The following is a 23422-nucleotide window of genomic DNA, read 5'->3' on the forward strand; positions in this document are numbered from 1 at the left end:
TTGTAATTTGGCAGGAATCAAAGCAATCAGGTTTTTCAGAGGGCCATCTTGTGATGTTGTGCTACAATCATTTCTTTTATTTCTGCCAACTATATAGGAGGAGGCATTAGCAAACTTGGGGGTTATGCTGGTTGGATTGGAAGGGTATGAATGGAAATGCTTGGGTGGGGTGGAATAGGGAAATACAGTGAAGTTTATAAAATATCTTATTGTTACTAACTGTCCTGTAGCTTACACTCTGATATATACTATATAAAATGTATTGACTTTCTACGTAATTTATTTGAACACACACACGTATCTTGTGTTTGTCATCTCCTGGGAGTTTTAATTCTGTGGGCCAATAGCATCTTCTCTGTTTTTTAAAGATCATTGCCCTACAATCATTCATTCATTCATATGTGTTTTATTATATGCAAAAAAACCCGCAACAGCCAGTGATAAATTTGAAAAATGTTGTATATAGTACATGGCAAAATTGTGCCTGATTTTCACACGTGTCTTATGAATATTTGTTTTTATCCATAGACCAATGCCCACATGTATATTTACCACTTGATGTCATGTATAAATGAACCATCTCATATGCCGCAAATCCTGCATACAAATTTTTCATTTAACCTTTTAAAACTATTTGCCAAAGAGGTGGCTTACATTTTTTTTTTATTTAGACTTCTATACCGCTTCATAGTGCTTTACAGCCCTCTCTAAGCGGTTTACAAAGTTAGCATATTGCAGATTAGCATATTGCATTAGCATTAGCATATTGCCCCCAACAATCTGGGTCCTCATTTTACCCACCTCGGAAGGATGGAAGGCTGAGTCAACCTTGAGCCGGTGAGATTTGATCTGCTGATCTGCTGAACTAACAGTCAGCTGAAGTAGCTGTAGTACTGCACTCTAACCACTGTGCCACCTCGGCTCATAACATATCGTGTTTCCCTGAAAATAAGACCCCGTATTTTATTTTTTTGAACCCTGAAATAAGCACTTGGCCTTATTGCCATGCGCTCAAAAGCCTGATTGGGCTTATTATCAGGGAATGTCTTATTTTGGGGGAAACAGGATAGTTAAGTGCAGTATCATCTGGTTCATATTATGCAAATCGCTTTTGACTACAAGTTATTTGCTGCATTTTGGACTGCTGACTGCAAATCCCTGCATCTGCAGAAATGCATGGCAGTGGCATAAGCCAGTGTTTACAGACTACTAGTAGATCTGTAGTGTCTCATTGACACAGCAGGTGTTAACATCAAATGACAAGACATGCATTTATGAACCACTGATGAGTAGAACAAAATACAAAGATACAGGTAGTCCTCGAGTTACAACCACAATTGAGCCCAACATTTATGTTGCTAACGGAAACATTACTTAAGTGAGTTTGCCCCATTGTATGACTTTTCTTGTGCCACAGTTGTTAAGCGAATCCCTGCTGTTGTCAAGTTAGTAACAGGGTTGTTAAGTGAATCTGGATTCCCCACTGACTGGGCTTGTCAGAAGGTCGCAAAAGCTGATTGGCTGACCTCAGGGACACCGCAGCCGTCATAAATATGAACCAGTTGCCAAGCATCTGACTTTTGATCATGTGACCATAGGGATGCTGCCACGGTCATAAGTGTGAAAAACGGCCATAAATCACTTTTTTAGGTTGCAACTTTGAACGGTCACTAAACGAACTGTTGTAAATCGAGGGCTATCTGTAAAGCACTGCCCCTTAGTGTGTTAACGGGACACGTCTACTACTAGCCCCCAAAAGGCATGCTACATTAATGTAAAATTAAAACATTAATTTAACATTAATTAAAAATGTGCGGGGAGTGCATTACACGATGAAATCCGACCACGGAATCTCTCGCAGGGCTTCTTCAGATTGTCGGAATTTCGCCGGAACGCTCAGCAAGACCACCGAAGCCTCCGACTGACTGCGAGGAACAAAAAGAGAGCCCGCGCTTCACCTGCTCTTGTTCCACGCGCCCCCCCCCTTCTCCCCGTCCCGTCCCGCATTCTTCTGAAGTCTAATTCCTCGGGGTGTGATTGGCTGCGAGGGTGGCACGCGCTCGCCCGTCGGGCCGTCCCTGTCCGCGTCTAGAGTGCCTCTGTGTGTATATGTTTGCGCGCGCTGGGAGAGCTGCCCCCTCTAGCCCCAAAACCTCCGCTGCGCACCACTTCCCTTCTTCTCTCTGTCTTGTCTGTCTGTCTGTCTCTCTCTCTCTTCGGAGGGGAAACCTCTCTTAAGGCTCCGATTCTTCCTTCAAGAAAAGCAGAAGGTGAGTGTGCTGTCCAGAAGAGGACGGCGCGAGGGGAGAGGCTCGCGCCGACGGAACGAGGCGCGCGCTGCTCCTCCTTTGCAATCCGTCCGAGCTGTTGCATCAGATGCCCCGTCGGAGCGGCCGCCCGTCTTGGAAAGCGGGGAGGTGGGGGGAAGAGGAGGTCGTGGGGGCTCAAGAGGAAAAGGAGGAGGGCCCCTTTGTTTGCCCTCTCCAAATATCTCTCCCCCCTCCCCTTCGTACCTCCGCCGAGGGGCCCTTCGGGAGAGCGCCCACTTTTCCCCGCCGGCCGCAGAGACTGCAAAGGGACCTCGAAGAAACTTGGGCCAAAAGCGCAGGGGTCACCAAGGGACAAGCAGTTGTGTGTGTGAGTGTGTGTGTGTGTGTGTGTGTAGGGGTGCTTCTCGGCGGCACTGGGTCCCGCGGTTGTATGTTGGTGGGTTTGGCCGGGAAAGCCAACGCGTACAAGCGAGAGACAAACCCCTTTTAGGGGGCCTCTGCGGGGAAGAGAGGGCGCGGAGGGGCGGCTTCGTGCTAGCGCTCAGGACGGGAGGAGGGGGGGAGAGAAACCGGGGGTTTCGGCCAAGAAACTAGGGTTGTCGTAGCTCAGCCTCTCGGCAAGCAGTTGGCTGGAAGGGCTGGGTGTTTTATTTTGGGTGTTTAGTTGTTGCCACGTGGGCTCTCTCGAAATACATAGACTTATATTGTATGCAAGCGCGCGCGCACACACATACAGACAGACACAGACAGTCCAAGCACACATGCAAAATCGATCCTCCCTGGAGCCGAGAACAACCTGCCAACCACCCGATCGTTTAAATAAAGGTGGGTTAAATAAAGGTAACCAGCGCAAATATTTGTTGGATTTTAGAGCAGACAAATTTATTGGACAGGAGTTTTAGCTAAAATTGAACATCGGATACCCGCTTAGACTCTTGTGGTGCATTTTGGGGGGTGGAGGTGGGGTTGGGGAGTGGTGGATCCTGCTTGAAATGGTCCCGAGTTCAAAGAGAATTAAGTCTGTCAAACTTGAACATGGATTATAAATTGCGGGGCATCTCTGGGAATCAGAGAAGTCTTGTTGGAGAAGTAAGATAGCAGTGTTTAGCATGGCAGGGATTGGGAATACAGTACTGTGTTGTATATACTTTTTCATGTTAAGTGTGTATCCAGTACATAAGATGACCTAAACTCAGTTTATTAATACTTAGCCTTTTGAATCATCAAGATGGTCCATACAATTAGAAATTAGTGTTATGATAAACAGTGTATTTGAATCCCTTTAGTGCTGCCATACAGGTAGCCCTTGACTTATGACCATAATTGGGACCCAAATTGCGGTTGCTAAGAAAGTTGATTGTTAAATGAATCAGGCCTGACTTATTACCTTTTTTGCCATGATTGCAAAATGAATTGCTGCAGTTGTTAAGTGAATCATGCAGTTGTTAAGCCAATATAGCTTCCACCATTGACGGAAGCTAGCTGGGAAGATCACAAATGGTGATCACATGACCCCAATACAGTGCAACCATGGCAGATACATATCAGTTGTCAAGTGCAACCTGAATTTCAATCAAATGACCTTGGGGATGCTGCTACAGTCATAAACACCAGGACTGATCAGAGATCCTTTTTTTCAGTGCTGTTGTAACTTTGAACAGTCTCTAAATGAGTGGTTGTAAATCAAGGATTACCTATAATTTTAACATTACTATGTAAAGTTATCTACGTATCACAGATAATGGGAGGATAATTGAAAAAAATAAAATTTCCATCTAGACAAGCTTGGCTCCTTTAAAAGGCAGAAAATCATCAGTAATTTCAATTGACTATTTGTACTGTCTGGCAGAGGCACTAAATATCTCAGGCTACCTTAAAGGGTGGGTTTTAAATTCTGGATTTTGATTTGAGAACTGATCTAGGGAAGGAGTATTATTCTGGACATTTAGGGCAGCTTCCTCAACCAGGTGCCCTCTGCATTTGTTGGACTTCAGCTCCAATTCTCAGCCAATGAAGCTAAAGGAATTTTGGAAATTTCAATGCCCACGTATCTGATAGGTGGGTTAGCAGACAGTGCCTTTGTGCATGGAATATTAGGGAATATGTGCAAGATTGCAACATATATTTCCTAATAACATTCCATGTGAATTATGTACTTTGCATCAGTTGTGTCATTTGCACAGTGAAATCATGATATATGTGATGTAAGGCCCTTACCCCCTAATGGACAGTGATTCCACTGAAGTAATTAAATGCCTCTATTTTTATTTTTATTTTCTCATTCTATACGTTTATCATGTTTCAGAGTGGTTACTCTGTTTCCTGCCTTGTGGGCATTTTAGGCTGGTTTAAAATTTATTGAAGGGTAGTAATTAATCTATATTTAGGGATGCTTTATAGATAGATCTTCTTCGTTGTAGGATCCAACAAGATCTTCTCTGTGTTTGATTGCACCATGTGCAGTTTAATTACTATTTAAACACTTAAAATTGATGTATTGGTTACCGAAATAGGAAAGAGATTGAAAATGGGGAGTGTGTGTATGTGTGTTTCTCTCTGTCTTCACTAATTTGTGTCCAAAGGACAGTTTTGATACCTTCCAAATCCAGCAATAGATCTGAATTTAACCATGGATAATAAGGTCAGCATATCTGTCCCTTGTCTGTTGATTCACTATTCATCAAATAATGGCAGATTTATTTGACATCATTCCCCCCATCACCACAATTAATAGGGCAAACCTAAAGAGTCTTTTCAATATTCTTTGCATATAGAGTACCTGGTCATTTAAATCTATTCCCCACATTTATATGTGTCACCTTTTTTTATATACCTTTGCTTATTTTATTAGGCAACAGTGGTTGTGTTTGGAGCTCCTGCAAAGTGCAACACTTTTCTGCTCTTCATTAAAGTGGTTTCATTAAAGTAAGATTTCAAGTGAGCTTAAAATAAAAAGAAATTGCTGCTTCTTGCTGCTGTAAGAAATCCACTTACTACTCTTTTTCCAAGTCTTTCCCCAAGTCTTGTGATTAGGATGGTTTAGACATAACCATCCTATAAATAAATAAATAAATAAATAAATAAGCAACACTTATTTAGAAATCAGAAAAATGTCTAGATCTCTAAATACATAACAGAATTGTGCAAAGGCTGGAACACTTTTTTGGAATTAACTTTCAAAGCTTGCACAAACTTAGGAAACTATTGTTTTCATATATATTTGCCACACATGTATATATATATTTTATGCTGTTAAAAGTCTTAACATGTAATTAGGTATATTTTTTAAAAGATAAAAATTCACCATTCCATCTCCACTACTAGTTCGTATCTTCCACTTAGGTCCTATTGCAGATAGTCCTTGACTTACGACGGGTTGATTAGCAACTGTTTGAAGTTAGAACAGACCTACCTGGGGGCTACTTATGACCTAGATCTAAAGTTGTAGTGGTTGTCCCCCTGGTCATGTAACTGGACTTCAGGTGCTCAGTAACCAGGTTGCAGATGGTTTATCCATACATTCATTTTAGTATAAACTCAACCTATAAACAAAGGTTTACAAATGCAAAGAGCTAGGTTCACACATTGCACTAAATCAAAGCCAAGTTAACCACCGTATGATTTAGCACAACAATGTATGAATGCAGTTAGGACTGTTTCCAGTGTAATCTTTCCAAACTCTGCAGCGTCCTACAGTCATGTGACAGCATTTTATGATGGTTTTGCTGAAAATCCGCATTTCCAGGTTTTGGTAAAACCATGCTCATTGTTTTGCTTAACAACTGCAGTGTTCATGTAACGATTGCCACAAAAAAAGATTGTAATGGACAGACTCCATAATGGTCATAAATCAAAGACTACCTGTATAGAAGATTGTAGTGAGCCTATTCTTTCTCTCCTCTTCCTGTTTGGGTCTGTGTTCAAAGAATATATTTATTTTTAAATCAGGATGAGCTTTAGCTCCTTTGCCGGATCCAAATGGAGAATTGCCAAGGCTCAAATTTTCCTTGGAATTAATACTGATTCACAACGTGAGAATGTGTTTCTCTGCCCTTAGTAATCAGCAGCAGAGATTGGAAAGATTATCCTGGAAACAATCCTAGCTGCAGTCGTACATTGTTGCACTAAATCATATGCTGGTTAACTTGGCTTTGATTTAGTGCAGGGGTGGGCAACTGTGGCCCTTTTACAACCTGTGGACTTCAACTCCCAGAATTCCTGAGCCAGCTTGGCTGTCTCAAGAATTCTGGGAGTTGAAGTCCACAGGTTGTAAAAGGGCCACAGTTGCCCACCCCTGATTTAGTGCAATGTGTGAACCTAATCCTTTGCATTTGTAAACCTTTATTCATAGGTTTGAGTTTATATTAAAATGAATGTATACTTCGTAAAATGTGCGAACTCATCTTGGTTGTAGCTTTTTGCCTGTCATGATACATTTGGACGTGTAAAGTAATCAGAATCAAAATTCTGTTTGTCTGAACCAGTTTTGGAGGACTGATGCTAGTAAGCATTGTAGGGTAGGCAATGTGAACGTTGTAGCTGAGGAGGTTAGGTCTTTGTAACCCATATGCTTAAAATAATGGAAAATTTGAGTCATCAAATGATGTGTAAACAGCCCTGAGATGTTATATAGACTTGGAAGCATTTTCCCTAGTTTTATTTTGGGCTTGGTTTCAGCACCGAAGATACCCTGGGAGGGCTATGCAGTTGAGCTGCATCAAGATTGCTGCCAGGGTCTTTCAGGGTCAAGCGGCATTCCTGCTCCTTTCAACAAACTGAGATCAACCTGGGACCAAACAGAAATTGCGTAGGGCTCAGTTACTCTCCCAAACCCGGGCCAGTAGGTTTATTTTATTCATATATCAAGCCCTGTCATCTTCTGGCCTCTGCAGTTTTTTTCCATTGGCCTGGAGTACACAGCGACCATTCCATTTTGTGTCTAGACAGTAATGCTCATTTCTTCTCTTGCAAATGGAGAGGTGGTCTTTCCAGCTAATCCAGGAAGCAAGATACAGCTCAGAAGAAAAAATTTATCCTGCAACCTCAGAAAGGGAGTGGCTGCAGAGCGTAAGCCTTCTCCCACTTTCCATGCTCGGCACTTGCAGTTTTAAGTTGGGGAAGGCGCATATTTGTCTGGTTGTCCTCATGTGCCTACAGTTGCGTGGGGGAAAACGGAAGAATGAAGCAGGCTGCATATGGATACAGCTGGAAGCAATTTCAGCACTTTTTCCACCCGAAGCAAGACCGACAAGAATAGCTGCAGTTGTCTTTGGGCATGGCCTGGCTGATGCTAATGTTTGTCAGCATCTGGATTCTGGGGAAAAGAACATGGGGGTGGGGGTAGGTCACGAAATAAGACTCTGCCTTTGGGAGTTTCTTTAAACAGCAAATCTGGGGAAAAATGCTGGTTTTAAATCTTGGTCTTTTTCCTGCCGATTGATGGCTGTCCCCAGGATGGTGTGTGTTTTTTGTTTAAAGCGGATGTGCACTGAACATGTCTTATGCTGCCGCGTATTGCTCCTCCCAGTGTTGTCACCTAATATGAAGGTAGCACGTGCATCATATTTCAAAGTATCTATGCATTGGAGTGGGGAAATTGGCAATCTTTTCAGGGAAGACACTTGCTTTGGTGATGATGACTGTGGACCTTTTAAATCATCTTCTGGCTCCCAATTTAATTTTGCCTTTAGTGCTATCCACAGTACAGAAAGACCACTCTCAACTATAGATACCAGGTGAGTCTTCTACAGAAGTCTTTCTGATCTAGGCGGATGTATTGAAAAGACCTTCTCACACAAGAGAGCAGCTCACTGTAGGTTGGGTTTCAAGGTTGTACAGGTAGTCGTTGACTTATGACCACAGTTGATCTCAAAATTTCTGTTGCGAGGTGAAACATTTGTTAAGTGAATTTTGCCCCATTTTATGACCATTCTTGCCACAGTTGTTAAGTGAATCACTATAGTTGTTAAGTTAGTAACGTGGTTGCTAAGTGAACCTGGCCTCCCCATTGACTTTGCTTATCAGAAGGTTGCAAAAGGTGATTTACATGACCCCTGTAAATGTTATCTACACGACACTGCAACCGTCATAAATATGAGTCACTTGCCAAGTATCTGAATTTTGATCAGGTGACCATGGGGATGCTTGCAATGGCTGTAAGTATGAAAAATGATCATAAGTCACTTTTTTCAGTGACATTGTAACTTTGAATGGTCACTAAACGAACTGCTGTATATCAAGGACTACCTGTTTACTGTTTGCTAGTTGGTGAAAGCCACCAGGTGACAGGTTCTAATCCGACCCAGGGGCCAGTTTATCTAGCTTCTTTGGTCACCATTTTCTTTGCACTTACAGGAATCATCCCCATAGAGAAGCTATGGGACTTCTTGAATACCTCTGTTGGAACCAGGCAATCTTATAAGAATTGCCTGATTCCTGTATGCAGTGTACCTTGATTTGGAAAGAGGGAGGGACAAAAGAAGTCTATTAAAATCTTTTTGAGAAGTGACCGAAAAAAGAGACATAGCTTACTTCTGGATATACAAAAGAGATATTTTAAAGTTCTGAAAGTTTCTTGGGAGAAAGAAAAAGATGAACAGAAATAAAGTTCTGGGATTTTATTTGAAGGGGTTAAAAATCAAAATTGTTCAAAAGCACAGGAAAGGAATATATGGTTGGCCTATTCATTCGAGACTCAAAATTTTGGGCTTAGACAACTTAGAACTACGCCGACTTCAGTCTGACCTAAGCATAGTACATAAAATTATCTGCCACAATGCCCTACCTGTCAATGCCTACTTCAGCTTCAACCACAACAATACACAAGGAAATAATAGATACAAACTCAAGGTAAACCGCTCTAAACTCGATTGCAGAAAATATGACTTCAGTAACAGAGTGGTCAATGCCTCGAATGCACTGCCTGACACTGTAGTTTCTTCCCCAAACCTCTAAAACTTTAACCTTAAATTGTCTACTGTTGACCTCACCCCATTTCTAAGAGGTCTGTAAGGGGGCGTGCATAAGTGCACCACCATGCCTACCATCCCTGTCCAAATATTCCTTTTTACTTACTCTTTTCATGTATTCAAATTATGTTTATACTTTTACCTGTTATATATGCTTGACAAAATTAATTAATTAATTAATTAATTAATTATATCTGGTTTTCCTTATTCAACTTCTGTTGATAAGGAACAAGGACAACATTTTTGGATTTTGTTTTTAGTTTAGAGATAAGCTATGGGGAAAAGAGAGTATATGTTGTATTAAGAAATGATGATAAGCTAGTAAAATTGTTTACATTTGCTGGGATGCAGGGGGAAGCACTACTTTCCTTTTTTCTTTTTTTTCATTCTGTTTTTCTTTTTTATATTTTTTGTAGTCTCTCTTAGTTTTTATTCCATTTGTAATCTTTAATAAAATTATTTGGAAGAAAGGTTTGGAAAGAGGAACAGGTGGCAGGCCTCAGTTGCATCACTAATATTTGTAATAGGAGGGTCAGAAAGACCTTAGCATCCCTCTTACTCTGAGTTCCCAAATGCATGACACAGCAGCAATCAGCTCTTGCTGGTTTAAGTCCATAGTCCTCTTAACTTTGGCATTTCATTATCAATTTCAATATTTAGGTTAGATGTTTTCTTTGGTAGATTAATCAAACTCAAATTTAGAAAACAAATTTGGACATATTTTCCTGAGAATAAGCCTTTCCTGGGAATAAGCCTATGAGATTTAGTTCCAAGCAAACATTGGTACGATTCATTTTTAAATTATTAACATCTTTTAGGTAATGGAGCTGAATATGATGACTATATCTTCCCTGGGTAAATTAAGACTTCACTTGTTGATAAGCTTATACTTCTTTATCATCTACAGAAATACACCCATATTTCTATTAAGTTTTTCATTAAGCAGATATTCATGAAATCAGTCAGTAAATGCAGCAATTATTTAAGCAGCTGGTTTGAAAGTGGACCATTTTATGCCCTAGAAAGGAAAGTAGAGCTGAGAAAACTAATCAGAGGGCTTCTCTTATTTGTTTGTATAGCTTAAGAGGTTTTGGTGGAACTGGTTGAGACTAAATGCAAACATACACTTTGATTTATTTTTGACAATGAAAGTGTATTTTTGTTTTGTTTTGGGTTAGTAAGCATTTGCAATACAATCATTTCCTGGCTTCTTTTGAAGTAAGCATTGGGCTTACACAATGCAATTTTAGTGCTGCGCACAATTTTCTAGAACCAATGGGTGCAAAGTGATTTACCTCAGAATAAGAATGCAACGGTTGTGCTGCTAGTCAGTCCACATATCAGTAGTTTGAACTACAGTTTGCATCCATGCAGACAATTCTTTATATTTTAGCATTTGTTACTGGAAAGCATCCAGTTCCTTTCCAGATTTCAGGGATTTTGTTAATCACTTGACTTAACAGCTAGGTTTGAGCTACCCTTGTGCAATCCCCAGACATATAGAAAGTCACCTCAGATCTGATATTTGGAGGAGGTACTACCGTAGGAATTGGAATCTACATTTGAAATATACCTCGATTTTCTACAATATAGGGTTTTATCTTGCTCAGGACTCAAATGTCTTATTACCCTAAAGTACATAGATTCAAAATTCTCACACTTTCCTGATCCTGTTTAGCTTGGGTCCATATACAGAGCGAAATAATTCGTGTGAAATAGATTTTTATAATAATAGTGTGTAAATTTATAGAAGTATAATGATGTCATTGCTAATATTGTATTGTAATTAGCATTTGGACTTGAACAGTGAAGCCCTGCTTCACCTTAAAATCCATCAGGTGAATTGGTCTCAACCATTTTTCTCAGCACAGTCTATTTCTGTAAATAAAAGAAAGGTGATATCCCACCCCACAAACACACTTGGAGCTCCTTAGAGCAATGATGGGATATAAACTAAATCTCTTATATTCTATGACTTTACACAATAATACCGCCTTAACATGTTAAAACATAAAACCTGGAGAACCTGTGGCTTTCAAATGTTGATGAGCTCACAGCAACTCATAGCAACCTATGTGTAAGCCCATGTCAGCTGTACAAGCTAGGAACTGTAATTCAACAATATTTGAAGTCTTTGGTTTCCTGCACCTGATTCTCCTTTTACACATGTTTATTGCTAACTATAGTTATAAAATAGAAAGACCAAATAATTCAGAAAAACAGTTTCTCTTCAATAGGAGATACTCACTTCAGTTGATTTCATAAAATTGGCTCTTGGGCAAAAGAGAAAAGACTGAACTCCATGCAATGGCCATCCACTTTCTGTAAAACAAAGTCCAGGAGTGAATATGGGATATCTCCTTAGTTATAACTAACACAAACCCAGTGCCCTTCCGATGTGTTTAAGATATAACTCTTATCAAGACAGACAAGACAGTAGACTAAATGTAGGAAAATAGCCTATAACCAGATGTGAATTTTCTTCTGTCTTACTTTGCTGCAATTCTGTATGTATTTCTTGAAACATCCACCTAATGTTCACATATTAATTTCTTTGGGTTTATTCCAAAATAAATTGCTGGGTCCCACTCAAATTATTGAGCAAAGAATGGATTTTATTGAAACTGCTATACATTCTTCCTGCCTCCTTCAGCCTCCCACCTTTTCCGTAGTGTTTCTCCTGATTGCATTAGTTATTGTGAGCATGTTTTCAAGTATTTCCCCAGTCTTTGTGTACATCTGGGTCCAATTAAAGGTGCTGGTTGTCACCTTCAAAGCCCTACATGGCTTGGCCCAGGTTATTTGATGGACTATTTTTTCTGGTCACATCTACATGACCCACCAGAACAGGGAGGCAAGGCATGCTATGGGTCTTCTCTCCTAAGGAGGTCCATCTAATACATGGGTGTCAAACTCACCATGTCACGTTGCTGTCACGTGACGTATCGCAATGTTTTTTCCCTTCGCGGAGCTGGGGTGAGTGGCTTGCGTGTGACTCATCTGGCCTGCGGGCCGCTAGTTTGACACCCCTGATCAATAGGATCAAGAAGGGCCTGCTCTCTAGTAATTCCCTCCCTGTGGAACATCATCCCCACGGAGATTGGCCCCTACCCTGACTCTTTCGCAAGACACTGAAAGTCCTGGTTTTGTCAACGGGCCTGGGGACCCCAGAATAGAACGGAGCCCATAAAATGGCCTATTTCATTGATTGATGGTTGTTGCTATGGGAGTGGGAGTTTACATAAAACATAAATAAATAAGTCTCCTTTTGTCAGTAGAACTTCAGAACCAGAAATGCTTTTCACTTGCTCCAACCTCTGCTGATTCCTCCTGTTGTGATTGTTTTGTATTTTGTATCATAGGAAGAAGCCCACTTACGATAGTACAAACTTGGTGATCCAATCTGCTGCAACAGTGAAAGAAACAACATACTTGTTATAACAGGATCCTTCGTGTAGCAAAGTCAGATTGTTGTGAGAAAGAACTCATTCTAAAGATTAGTGGTCTGGACATTATCTACTAAAAGGTTTGTGGTTACTTTACACACCCATCTCCCTTCTGCAGACTTAGTGTCATCAAAGAGACATTTAGCAATAGTTGTTTCTTAATGTTCTTTTTTTAAAATTCTGAACATACACAGGAATATTCTATTGAGAAAATGAAAAGTAGAGCTTGCTGCAAAATGTGCATTGATAGTTTGAATTGTAGCGTCTGAAGAAACTAAGTGATGATTAAAATGCTGGACGTGGACAGGAAGTCTCTGGGTCATATTCCCACTTGATTCTGAAAGAATATAACTGTTGTAGCCATTAACAGCCTGACAGAAGGATGAAGAAACTAAACCTGTTATTTGTTCAGGTCAGAAACTATAACCCATCTGACTTCTACCTGCTCTCTGCCTACATTTTCCTTAATTTTGCAACCCCTAAATTGATTAGACAATAAACTCCCCTTCATTTTACTTGTCTGAATAGGCCAGTTTGTCTTCAGACTACCTAGTTGCAAGATCTTTAAAAATTGCTAGTTGTTTACTTCTGTATTGTACTATTCAGAGATAACATAATTATTTTTATATTTTCCATGTATCTCATTCCAGTTTTGCTGTATTTGTGTATAATATGCAACACATAAATAAATACAAGTGATTTTGAGGCAAACTACCTGAAATGCACTCGGTGATTAGAAATGTCATCTTTGGGAGGACATTTCAGAAATTTGATACCAGTTGTTTAATTGTTCAAAAGTCATGATTGTGCCCAAGGCTGCTTTGAGGGAGGTGGTTCCTATCTATGCCCAATCATTGCTCTCCTATTATTAGTTAAAGGTAGAATTGTAACTAAATTTCCACATTGGCAGGAATCTTGTTTGTTCAGAACATTGTTCAGAACATTTCTAAACTTGTTTTTTTCATTATTAAAAACTATTTCAGTTTGGTGTGGACAGGTCATTGAAATAAGCCATACATTTATTTTACCTGTTCTGTTTGGTTTCAGTTCATGGACCAAAGTAGTTATTTGAAACAATTTTTTTTTGGTCATAATTTTGTATGTGTGCTTACATATGTCTTAAGGATTTTAGCTGAGATCAGTGAGAAAGACCCATGATTTTCTTAATCTTTTTATTTGTACTCTGTTAATTCTTCCTATATATGTTTTGCAATTTGATCTTCATTTACTTTCTTTACTGCATATAACATTTTGGTTTCCCTTCAGATCATATAAATCATTCAGCTATATGATTATGCTACTCTACATTATTATTGTTCATGTTGGATACTTTTTTATTTAATTTACAGTATTTCATAATCCATTTATTTTTTTATTTTGCCTTGTTATCACATAAATTCCCCATTGCCACTGCATTCAAGTAACTTCTGTATTTCTCCTGAAACACCCAACTCTCACTTTCATATGGCAAAGTAGCAGAAGCATGGTTTTTTATGCAGTAAATAAAACAAATTTTGCTTCTTAAACATTAATTTTTCATATAGATCAGGCTACCTTTCTACTGGTACTGTACATCTTAACATTTCTCTATCCATTTCTCATGTTTTGTGAACATTCTATCAGTATACATCTATTTCTTGTAATTTATCATTGTGTATAATGGTCATTTGTCCACTTCTCTCACCTCTGTCAAACATAACTACCATGGTTTTTTATAATACATTTTTTTAGATCCATACTCTGTACTGGAACATACAATCTGCTAGATACTCCTTGTAAATAATTCAAATTCTCAACCAACCACAGGGCAAAAAATTGGGAAGAGAAGAAAATGGAAGTGTTTTGTGTGTTTGTGTGTGTGCATGCGTGTGCGTATGAAACAAAAAGAAATAAACTTTCTGGCCCTTCTGCTAGCAGCTATTGGGTAAAACCATTTTTGGTTGATTTCCGATCATAGCTGACAATAACCTTTTGTGGGTTTTCTTGAGGGATTGGGACCAGAAGCTAAAAGATTTTCCCATAGCCTAAAGATAAGCCTTTATCGCTTTACAATGTTCGCAAATCAAGATTATATTTCAAACCTCGAAATGGGATGAAGACTGTGGGGGTGGCAGTGCTGTGCTGTGGTGAAATGACACCCTAGTCATGTTTGGCTTTTGATTAAGAGTGCCCAATTGTGTGCACCACGAATCTGTCCTAAGTGGATGGGCTAGAGATGTATTTAATTTCAATCCAATTCATTAGTACTTAGAAAAGGACTGACATATTTCCCTTGCGGTAAGATCTGAACTCACAGTTTGCTTAATTATGGGTTATTAAACAAGACATGATTGGCTGCATTTACTCATACTAAGCCACAGGTTTGCCGACTATACTATTGTTGCAAACAGGGTTTAGACAACCCTTGATCAAGAGCAAAACCATGTTAAAGCTCTGTGCATTATGCAAATCTGCTATTGTCATCATTATTAACTACAATTAATATAAATCACAGTATTAAAAACTCTGGGTAAAACGCTTAAAAACTTTAGGTCAAGGCAAGCCTCATACAAAATGCTATTAAACTTAATGATGTAATTTTTAATCTTACACATAATTCTCTGAGAAGAAGCCACTCTGAATACAATTGAATGTAAGTAAACATTAAAATAGCACTATAGTTATGTTGTGGCTTGTTCACCAATAGGAAGGATTAAAGAAGTCCACAGACCAGTAGCCCACTGGTGTTCCATTTCTGTGGCTGAAGGATGGACGATTAGTAGTTATATTTCATATTGCAGAAAGGAAATACCATAAAGCCCAGCTGTAGCTAACATTAAATTCTAGATTTTTCTTTCCCGGACTGTTTTTTCCCCCCCTTTTCTTCCCACCCCTTTTACTTTAGGAGTGTCCTGGGAACAGGTTTTTTGTGGGTTGCATACATTTTCGTAGTCAACCACATCAGGCCAGCTTTTCCTTTCACCCAGTCTCCAACTCCTGTGTTTGCATCCTAGGTGTGTTTTTGGCATAGGATTTCCCAAACTGTGAGGTATACCTCCCTTGGGGAGGTGCAGGCAGAATCCAGGGGAGAGGTAAAGGACCTTTACATTGTTAGAATAAATCCAACTTTCCTATAGTGTCATTGTATTGTTTTCATTACTCCTTTGTGTTCTTTTTCCGTATGTGGATGGTTAGGTGTGTACAAGAAGATTACACTAAAAGGAGGGGTGATGGCAGAAAGTTTAGGAACCCCTGACCTGAAATCACAAGTGACATGACCAAATGGAAACACCAGCCCAAAGCTGGGACACCAGTCAGCTGTGTTAGGACAATTACCCTTGGTTACTTAACCATGGTTAACCCATCGCCTGGGTTAATGAATGATTAACCCAACACACTGAACAACAAACTAATCAAAGGGGCTAATTTCACATAGTTCATTGAGCCTCAAATCAGCCACCCGTTGTTTTGGAAAGAACATACCACTGGACTGTAAACTTTATGTAGCTTTCGCATTCGCACCCTTTCATGCCATAGTAAGGACAGCAACCCTCCCAACTCCCAGCGTGGTGGGGCCCATTGACTCATCCCACCAGAATAGAAGCTCTTGTTCTATGTTTTCTGTGGGAATATATCTCCAAGGGAAGGATGCGGTTAAAGATCAAGGCACCAATCAGACATCCCTATTTGCATTTTTGCCCCACCCAGCCTCAGAGCTTTTCCCAGCTGGCACAGTTAACCCTTGGGTTCCTGGGTCCCAGAGGCAGGTGTGCCTCTCTGTATTTTCTGAACCTGGGACTATTCCCATTAGCATTGGTGGGAGCTCTCTTCCAGGCAGCTAGAAGTTGGAAGGGATTAATTGGGTTATTGTGGAGTGGGATGAAAGTTAAACACCTGACACCTCTGGTTTGGATAGCAATATGAAAATGTAAACGTGCATTTAACATTACATGCTTGATCGAGGATTGAGTAATTTTGCCTTCCCCATTCCCAATTCCTCAGGATTTTTCTTTTGTTAAATTTATAGTGTGGTGCAGGTTAGAAACCTAACTGGCTTTCCCCAAAATATTTCACTGCAGAGAGGCCTGTTGCTATCCTCAGTTTAAGGGGGTTAGCAGTCAGGCTTCTGTACAATTTTCCTGGCAGACATGCACTACAGGTTTTTTTAAAATTTTCAGAATTGGGTAAAATCTTTCTTTTTTTTTTTTTATTAAAAAGTTTTTTTATTAAATAAACATTAAAAACATTGGACATGGTATGACCGTCCAGTTTTGTCATTTCCATACATATTTTTAACATAACAACAAATATAATTACTACTAATCATACATTGCTATTTTGGTCTTATAACCATATCCCTTGTCCTCATGGCTTAGGCCCAGGGTACTTGCAGGACCATCTCCAGCCGTTCTCCCATCGTCCTGTGCGCTCTCACAGAGTCGGCCTCCTCAGGGTGCCATCGGCCAAACAATGTCGGCTGACGACCCCCAGGGGGAGGGCGTTCTCTGTGGGAGCCCCGACCCTCTGGAATGGATTGCCCACTGAGCTCAGGACAGCCCCCGACCTTCTTTCCTTCCGTCGTGAGCTGAAGACATGGCTCTTCCGCCAATTAAACTTATCCGTTTGGGGGTACACTGGTATAATTTTATATCGTTTTTAATTGGGTTACCGATTTTAATTTGGTATTGTATTGTGATTTGTATTGAAGTTGTCATTTTGTAAGCCGCCTTGAGTCCCTAGGGAGAAAGGCGGCATATAAATCACAATAAATAAATAAATAAATAAATAAATAAATAAATAAATAAATAAATAAATATCTTTATCTAAGTATTATCCACTTTCTATTCTACGAACCCTAAATCTTTTCTTCTCCAACTCCTTCTCCTTCTTTCCAACCATTGATACAATTTGTTCTATATTTCAAAGTATTCTGTCTCATCCTTGTTTTTAAGTTCTAGTGTCAGTCTGTCCATTTCTGTGCAGACCAATATTTTCTTTATTATTTCTTCTTCCGGGGTGAAATCTTTAATTCTTGACTTCATCTTGTAATGTAACTAAGAGATCTAAGAAGCATACTGTTGGTGGTGGTGGGAACAATGCCGCCTTTTATGTTAATTAGGTTTATGGTGGAGAATGACTTATTGTATGGTGCCTGCTTATTCAGATCTGCCAGTCTCATATTTCTGCATCCTAACTAGAGGTTAAAATCTCACCATCTTCTCCAAGCATCCCTTTTGCGTCAGCTTTTGGTCAGACTGCCTGAATTAAATTCCAACATCAGATTACTGCCCTCCAATCAAATTTTGGACTGCAACTTTCATCATGTGTTTGATTCCCACCACTTCTGCCTAAATTATCCTATAGAAACCATTCATTCACTGACTCTAGGAGTTAGTGCCCATTATATGCCGGAAACTGTTCATTGAGGTCAAGGCCTTAAAAGAGCAACAGACTATAATGGTCAGAATGAACAATTCTTTTTGCCTCCAAGACAGCACTGTTAATTGATATTGCAGATGTTGTGTGGGACAACAATGTACAATGATGCTGAAGTGGTTAGTGGCAAAACCAGACGGACAGACAGACAGACAGACAGACACAGATACACACACACAGACAAACAAATCCCCCTTCCAAAAACTTTTAACAAATATAAAGTCTAAATCAAAACTCTTAAATGGAATCAATTGGCTTTTTCAGAAGCCTAATTGCAGTGACTCTAAAAGTCAGAAAGTGTGGGTGGAGGTCCAGCACATGTGTGCGTTGTATCCTCAACATATTCAGAGAGCACCAGGTTGAGAAAGGTAGAAGAATCTGGATGAAATACCCTTTTTTAAAAAAATTAATTTTATTAAATATACAATTTAAAAACATTAGACTTGGTGCGACTTGTCTGGTACATACTTTTCTAGCACTTTTTTCTTTCGTGTATATTACAGTATAATATGCATATTCCATATATGCTTTTTGTACATTCAATCACACTTCAGTTACATACATATTCAGGTTAACAATGGAGCTCAAAGATGAAGATGAATCGGAATTCTATGTAACCTGGAATACATTTTATAAATGGCTAGAGAAAAGGAGGAATGTAGGGATAGAGAATTAGAAACAGAGTGAAGGAAAGGGGAGGAAAATAAATAAAATAAAATTAAGAAATATTAGATAGGAATAAATTGGATTTGAATAGGTACGAAGGGAATATGGATGAAATACTCTTAACGTCTAACCATTTCTGAATAAGAAGGTAGCTCTGCAAATTTGGGGATTGTTTTATCTGAGTTTAGGAGTGAACTTTCTTTCCTGGATATGGCTGGGTCAATGATACTTCAGTAAATCTGTGGTATGAATGCAACTGCTGTATTCATTATACATGTTACTATGTCTCCCCCCCCAAAAGATTTCCCTTCCTTCTCTCCCCCCTCCCCCAGTCCTCAGACAAAACTACATCAAAATACATCTTCTCTCAAGCCAGAATCTTTGAGAAAGTGGAGAAATAGCTTATGTGCTTTCCCTCTATGGGTTTTAGTGCTTTTTTTCTTACCTTAGTCTATAGTGGTTATTGTTAGTGGAGGAGAGCTGATAGAGCAGTTGGTACACCACCCAGTACATGAGTACGTGACATGTTTCTTGGCAGTAGCATGCAGATGTGTGAAAATTCTTAGGGAAGCAGCCTGCCAACTCATGCTTAAAGGTGTGGATGGGAGAGGGAACAGGCTAACATCCTTCCTCACCTACCCTCTGTCAGGACAGACTCTCCCCCAGGCATGGGGTTGGAATCACTGTATGTTTCTTGGCGTGCCTTTTCATTAGAGTGGCAAAACTATTCTGGCAGTGCCTCCCTCCCCCCCCCCCCATTCATCCACACCCTTCCTGCAGCTGGGAGTAGAATATTTGGATTCTCAGTACTACCTAATTCCAGCCCCTCTTTCCTGCTCCCCACCCTCCAGTATTATTGAGTGCTCTTGTTGAAGTTTTCTCCATGTCCTCAGGTGTCCTGCTGAACCAAGTGTATTGCTGTTGCTGCTGCTGGCAGTTTGCTGAAGACGTTACCCATATCCGTGTGCAAACGCCCCACTGACTGCGAAGATGGAACTGCAAAAAATGGGAAGCGAGAATGGCACTGAAAGATTCAACGGTACCATACCTGACAGTGACAAAGCAGCTGTCCTGGAGGATGGGTGAGTCTTTGGTAGGAATGACAGAATAATTGGTTGGGAATACACCTTCTACGGCGTAACGGTTAAGATGTTAGACTGGGACCAGGAGACCTAGTTCCCGCTTGACTGTGAAACTGACCTTCTGACTTCAGACCAATCATATTCTCTCAGCCCTGTGTCAGAGTATGAATATTCATAAACTGGATTAGATCAGCCAATGGGGACTATTTGGATAGACGTGATAAGAGGTCAGCCAATGGGGACTGTTTAGAAACTGAAACATAGTATTTGTTTCTATGGGGTCATAAGAGACAGTTTGGAGTCTGGGTGTGGCTTAGACTTGCTGAAGTGTATATAAGAGTTGGTTTGGCCTCTGTAATGGAGCCTCTGTACAATATATTAGCCTCTGTATCTCTGTACTCTGTAATGAGTTGCTTCTATGAATATTGCTTCTGAGTTCCTGATATTGTATGCTGAATTATCCTGTATGGTATTGTATATAAAGAAGTTTCTTATGTAATTTGAATCCTGCTGAAGTTCATTTAATTGTGTCTGATTGTGTGGGCTGCAACAAACTCTGACACCCTGCCTACCTCACACTCGGGGATAAAATAAGGGGGAGACTCTGTATGTATACTGCATTGAGCTCCCAGTGAAAAGGTGAGATATTAATGCAGTAAATATATGTACAGGGAGTCCTCGCTTCACTATGGTGATTGGGCCTGGCAGTTCCATTGCTAAGTGATGGGGTCATAAAATGCAGCATCACGTCACTGTGCCAATTTACAGTGGCAGTTGTGGCAGTCCCAGTTGCTGGGTGCGGTCTTCCACAGACAGATGATCACTGTCTGTGACCTCTGGTTGGCTTCCCCCTTGACTTTGCTTTTCAGAAGCCAGCTGTGAAGCTGACAATTAACCATGGGATGCTGTGACATAATTGTGAGCTGGCTGCCAAGTGTCCAAACTGTGATCACATGACTTTGGGGACACTGCAACAGCTGCAGCAACGAGAACCTCAATCAGTGCCTTCATAACTAGTTGCCGAATGAGTGGTTGTTTAAAGAAAATGAACTGAATTTACAACTTTGCAAGTTTTGCCAACTGAAGCATGCATTTATATTCCTGCAGTATCTGCACAGTGCAGAAGAGGGTCATGGCTTAGAAATACAGCACAAAAGGCAAAGATTATTGCAAGGAAAGATGAGCAATTTGCATGTGAAAGGGGAACAAGAAACAACATAAAATATTAATTATAATTAATAAACCTAATACTTGTGGAATTTATATCTATTGTATATATTAGAAACATTTATTTAAATTGTGAATTTTAGGAGAAATTTGCATAATAATTGTATATATACTTTCATGCAGCCTTCAAAACAAATACAAGTAGGTATAGAAATGGAACAGAAAAAAGAGGGGGAAATTGAGAATTTATTCTTAGGTTGGAAGTTATGAAGAAGGTTGGGCATGCAGAATTGGGCAGCATGTGAGAAAGATGAAAATTAACTGAGCAGGCAGAATCAAAGCCAGAAAAGCAGGAATTCAGGTTAGGCAAAGAGACATCAGAGTAGTTCCCCCACATGGGGAAAAATATTTCTGTAACATAAAAAGCCCTGGAGGTAGTATGGAAAGATGCAGATTGAGAAGTAACTACTTCTAATGGCAAAATTAATATGCAGATCACCAGTCTGTCCTCTAAAGCTTTAGAAACTACTCTGCCAGCAGCAAACAAGCAAGCAAGCAAACAAACAAACACATTTCTTAGTTGCATGTTCTGTCAAGCTTCCAATTCAGGACTTTTTTTCTATTTTTTATTTTCAATGAAACTACCCAGAACTACCCAGATGATAATAGAAATACTATTAGAGGTCATTAGCTTGATCAGGCACTCTCACGTGTTCTTTCTTTGCACTGGCTTCAGGGAGCACCATTTTGCATAATCAAGAGGTGCCTTCATTAGCAAGGGTACCAAATTTCCAGTTGTTTATTAGGTCCAGAAATTAATGGCAGGTATACATTTGAAAAACTATTTTTCATGCTCCAGATTTGGCACTGGACCACTAAATGGCAAGTGTAAGTAACCATACAGAGCCTGATCTCAGGTTTGATATATGGAAATGTCATTAAAAAAACAAAGCCCAACAAAATCAGAACATAGGACCAGAAACAAAAAAACCCAGAACACATCCTCTCCAGCATCCAACATCCAGATATGCAGTATTAATACCAGGTACAATCAAGCAGAAAATGATACCCTAATCAAGGGACTATCAAGAAGAAGACCACACTTCAACCAACACTGACAAGGCAAGCTACTTTACATAAACAGGGAGTTAACTAACTAGCACTGATGATGTTACTTAGCTGGGTAATGAAATACTGTATGTGCAAGCAAATGGCCAAGGTCAGAGAGCACCAAGGATGCCCACTCCTGAGCTGCATACTGTATATTTTCTTATGTTGGAAATGTATGCTGCTGTGAGACTTGGTGATGATGAATAGCTGGCATCTGTTTAGAAGTAGGTTCATAAACTACAGTAGCTGTGATGGCTAAGCAGAGTCTCCATTTGAGAAGAAGCAAGTCTACTCTGTGGAAGTTAATTGTAGAATTGCATAGACCTTTAATCTCATCGATTGGGACTTCCTCAAGAGGCAGAGCAGAGAGTGGAAGCTTACTGCTGGGATGACACAGCCTTGGCTGATACAGAACATACTGGAGGCTTCATTGAATAGCTCATATTCTACGGTATATCCCCTCTGTACATTAAACCATTTTGGAAAAAATGGATTTGCTGCAAGTCCATTCTCACAGCAGCCTTCTGTGGTTTCTTAAAATCTGCTTCTGACGACGCTGGGTGATATCAGAGGCTATAGAGGGCTTGGGTAGACATTTCCTTGTATGAATGGCAGTTCAGTTTAGGCTCCAAACTTTGACTGTCCAATCTGGCATAATGTAAGTCAGAATGAGTGAGAATGTTGGTTTCTTTTCCCTTCACACTTAGACACACCTATCTAGCCATTAAACAATAGTAAGAAAGCCTTTTGTCACCAAGAGGTTTGGGATTATTTTATTTATTTTATTTTATTAGTCATATTTCTATGCCGCCCACTCTCTGAGGACTCTGGGCGGCTTACACCAAAAACAGTATACTAAATAGCATATTGCCCCCAACAATCTGGGTCCTCATTTTACCCACCTCGGAAGGATGGAAGGCTGAGTCAACCTTGAGCCGGTGAGATTTGATCCACTGATCTGCTGAACTAGCAGTCAGCTGAAGTAGCTGCAGTACTGCACCCTAACCACTGCGCCACCTTGGCTCCTTTACTATGCTTTCTGTCTCACGCCATTGGCTGTTAGGGATTTTGGGAATTAGTCCAATAGATCTGTAGGGCACCGGATTGGGGAAGGCTGGTCTAGCTGTTCCCAATTCAGGATAATTGTTACAACCGACATAGTAATTATCTCCAAATATTTGAAGCAAAGGCAAAACTTAGTAATTTAATTCATTAATATTAATGCACTGGCTTCATTGTATAGTTACATCATAATTTGGCAAGACAGTCAAGATTGCCAAATCTATATATTTTTAAAT

The 23422-nt window shown here is 39.9% G+C and overlaps 1 protein-coding gene across 5 annotated transcripts in view; it reads left to right on the top strand.

The window, feature by feature from the left end:
- The first annotated feature begins 1829 nt into the window (after positions 1 to 1829).
- SLC38A5 (solute carrier family 38 member 5) overlaps positions 1830 to 23422 on the top strand; it is a 47561-nt gene continuing 25968 nt past the window's right edge. Inside the window, exons 1-3 of one of the 5 annotated variants that reach the window (XM_034434025.3) lie at positions 1830 to 2270; positions 12601 to 12764; positions 19659 to 19847. In XM_034434025.3, the coding sequence (XP_034289916.2) occupies positions 19756 to 19847 (92 nt within the window). In that variant the 5' untranslated portion in view covers positions 1830 to 2270; positions 12601 to 12764; positions 19659 to 19755. Of the gene's footprint in view, positions 3111 to 12600; positions 12765 to 19658; positions 19848 to 23422 lie in introns of all 5 variants that reach the window. The other 4 variants (XM_034434026.3, XM_087886616.1, XM_034434024.3 and 1 more) reach the window with 4 other exon arrangements.

Source organism: Pantherophis guttatus, chromosome 2, assembly GCF_059756535.1.
Source record: "Pantherophis guttatus breed Tessera chromosome 2, ASM5975653v1, whole genome shotgun sequence".
NCBI classification, from domain to species: domain Eukaryota; kingdom Metazoa; phylum Chordata; class Lepidosauria; order Squamata; family Colubridae; genus Pantherophis; species Pantherophis guttatus.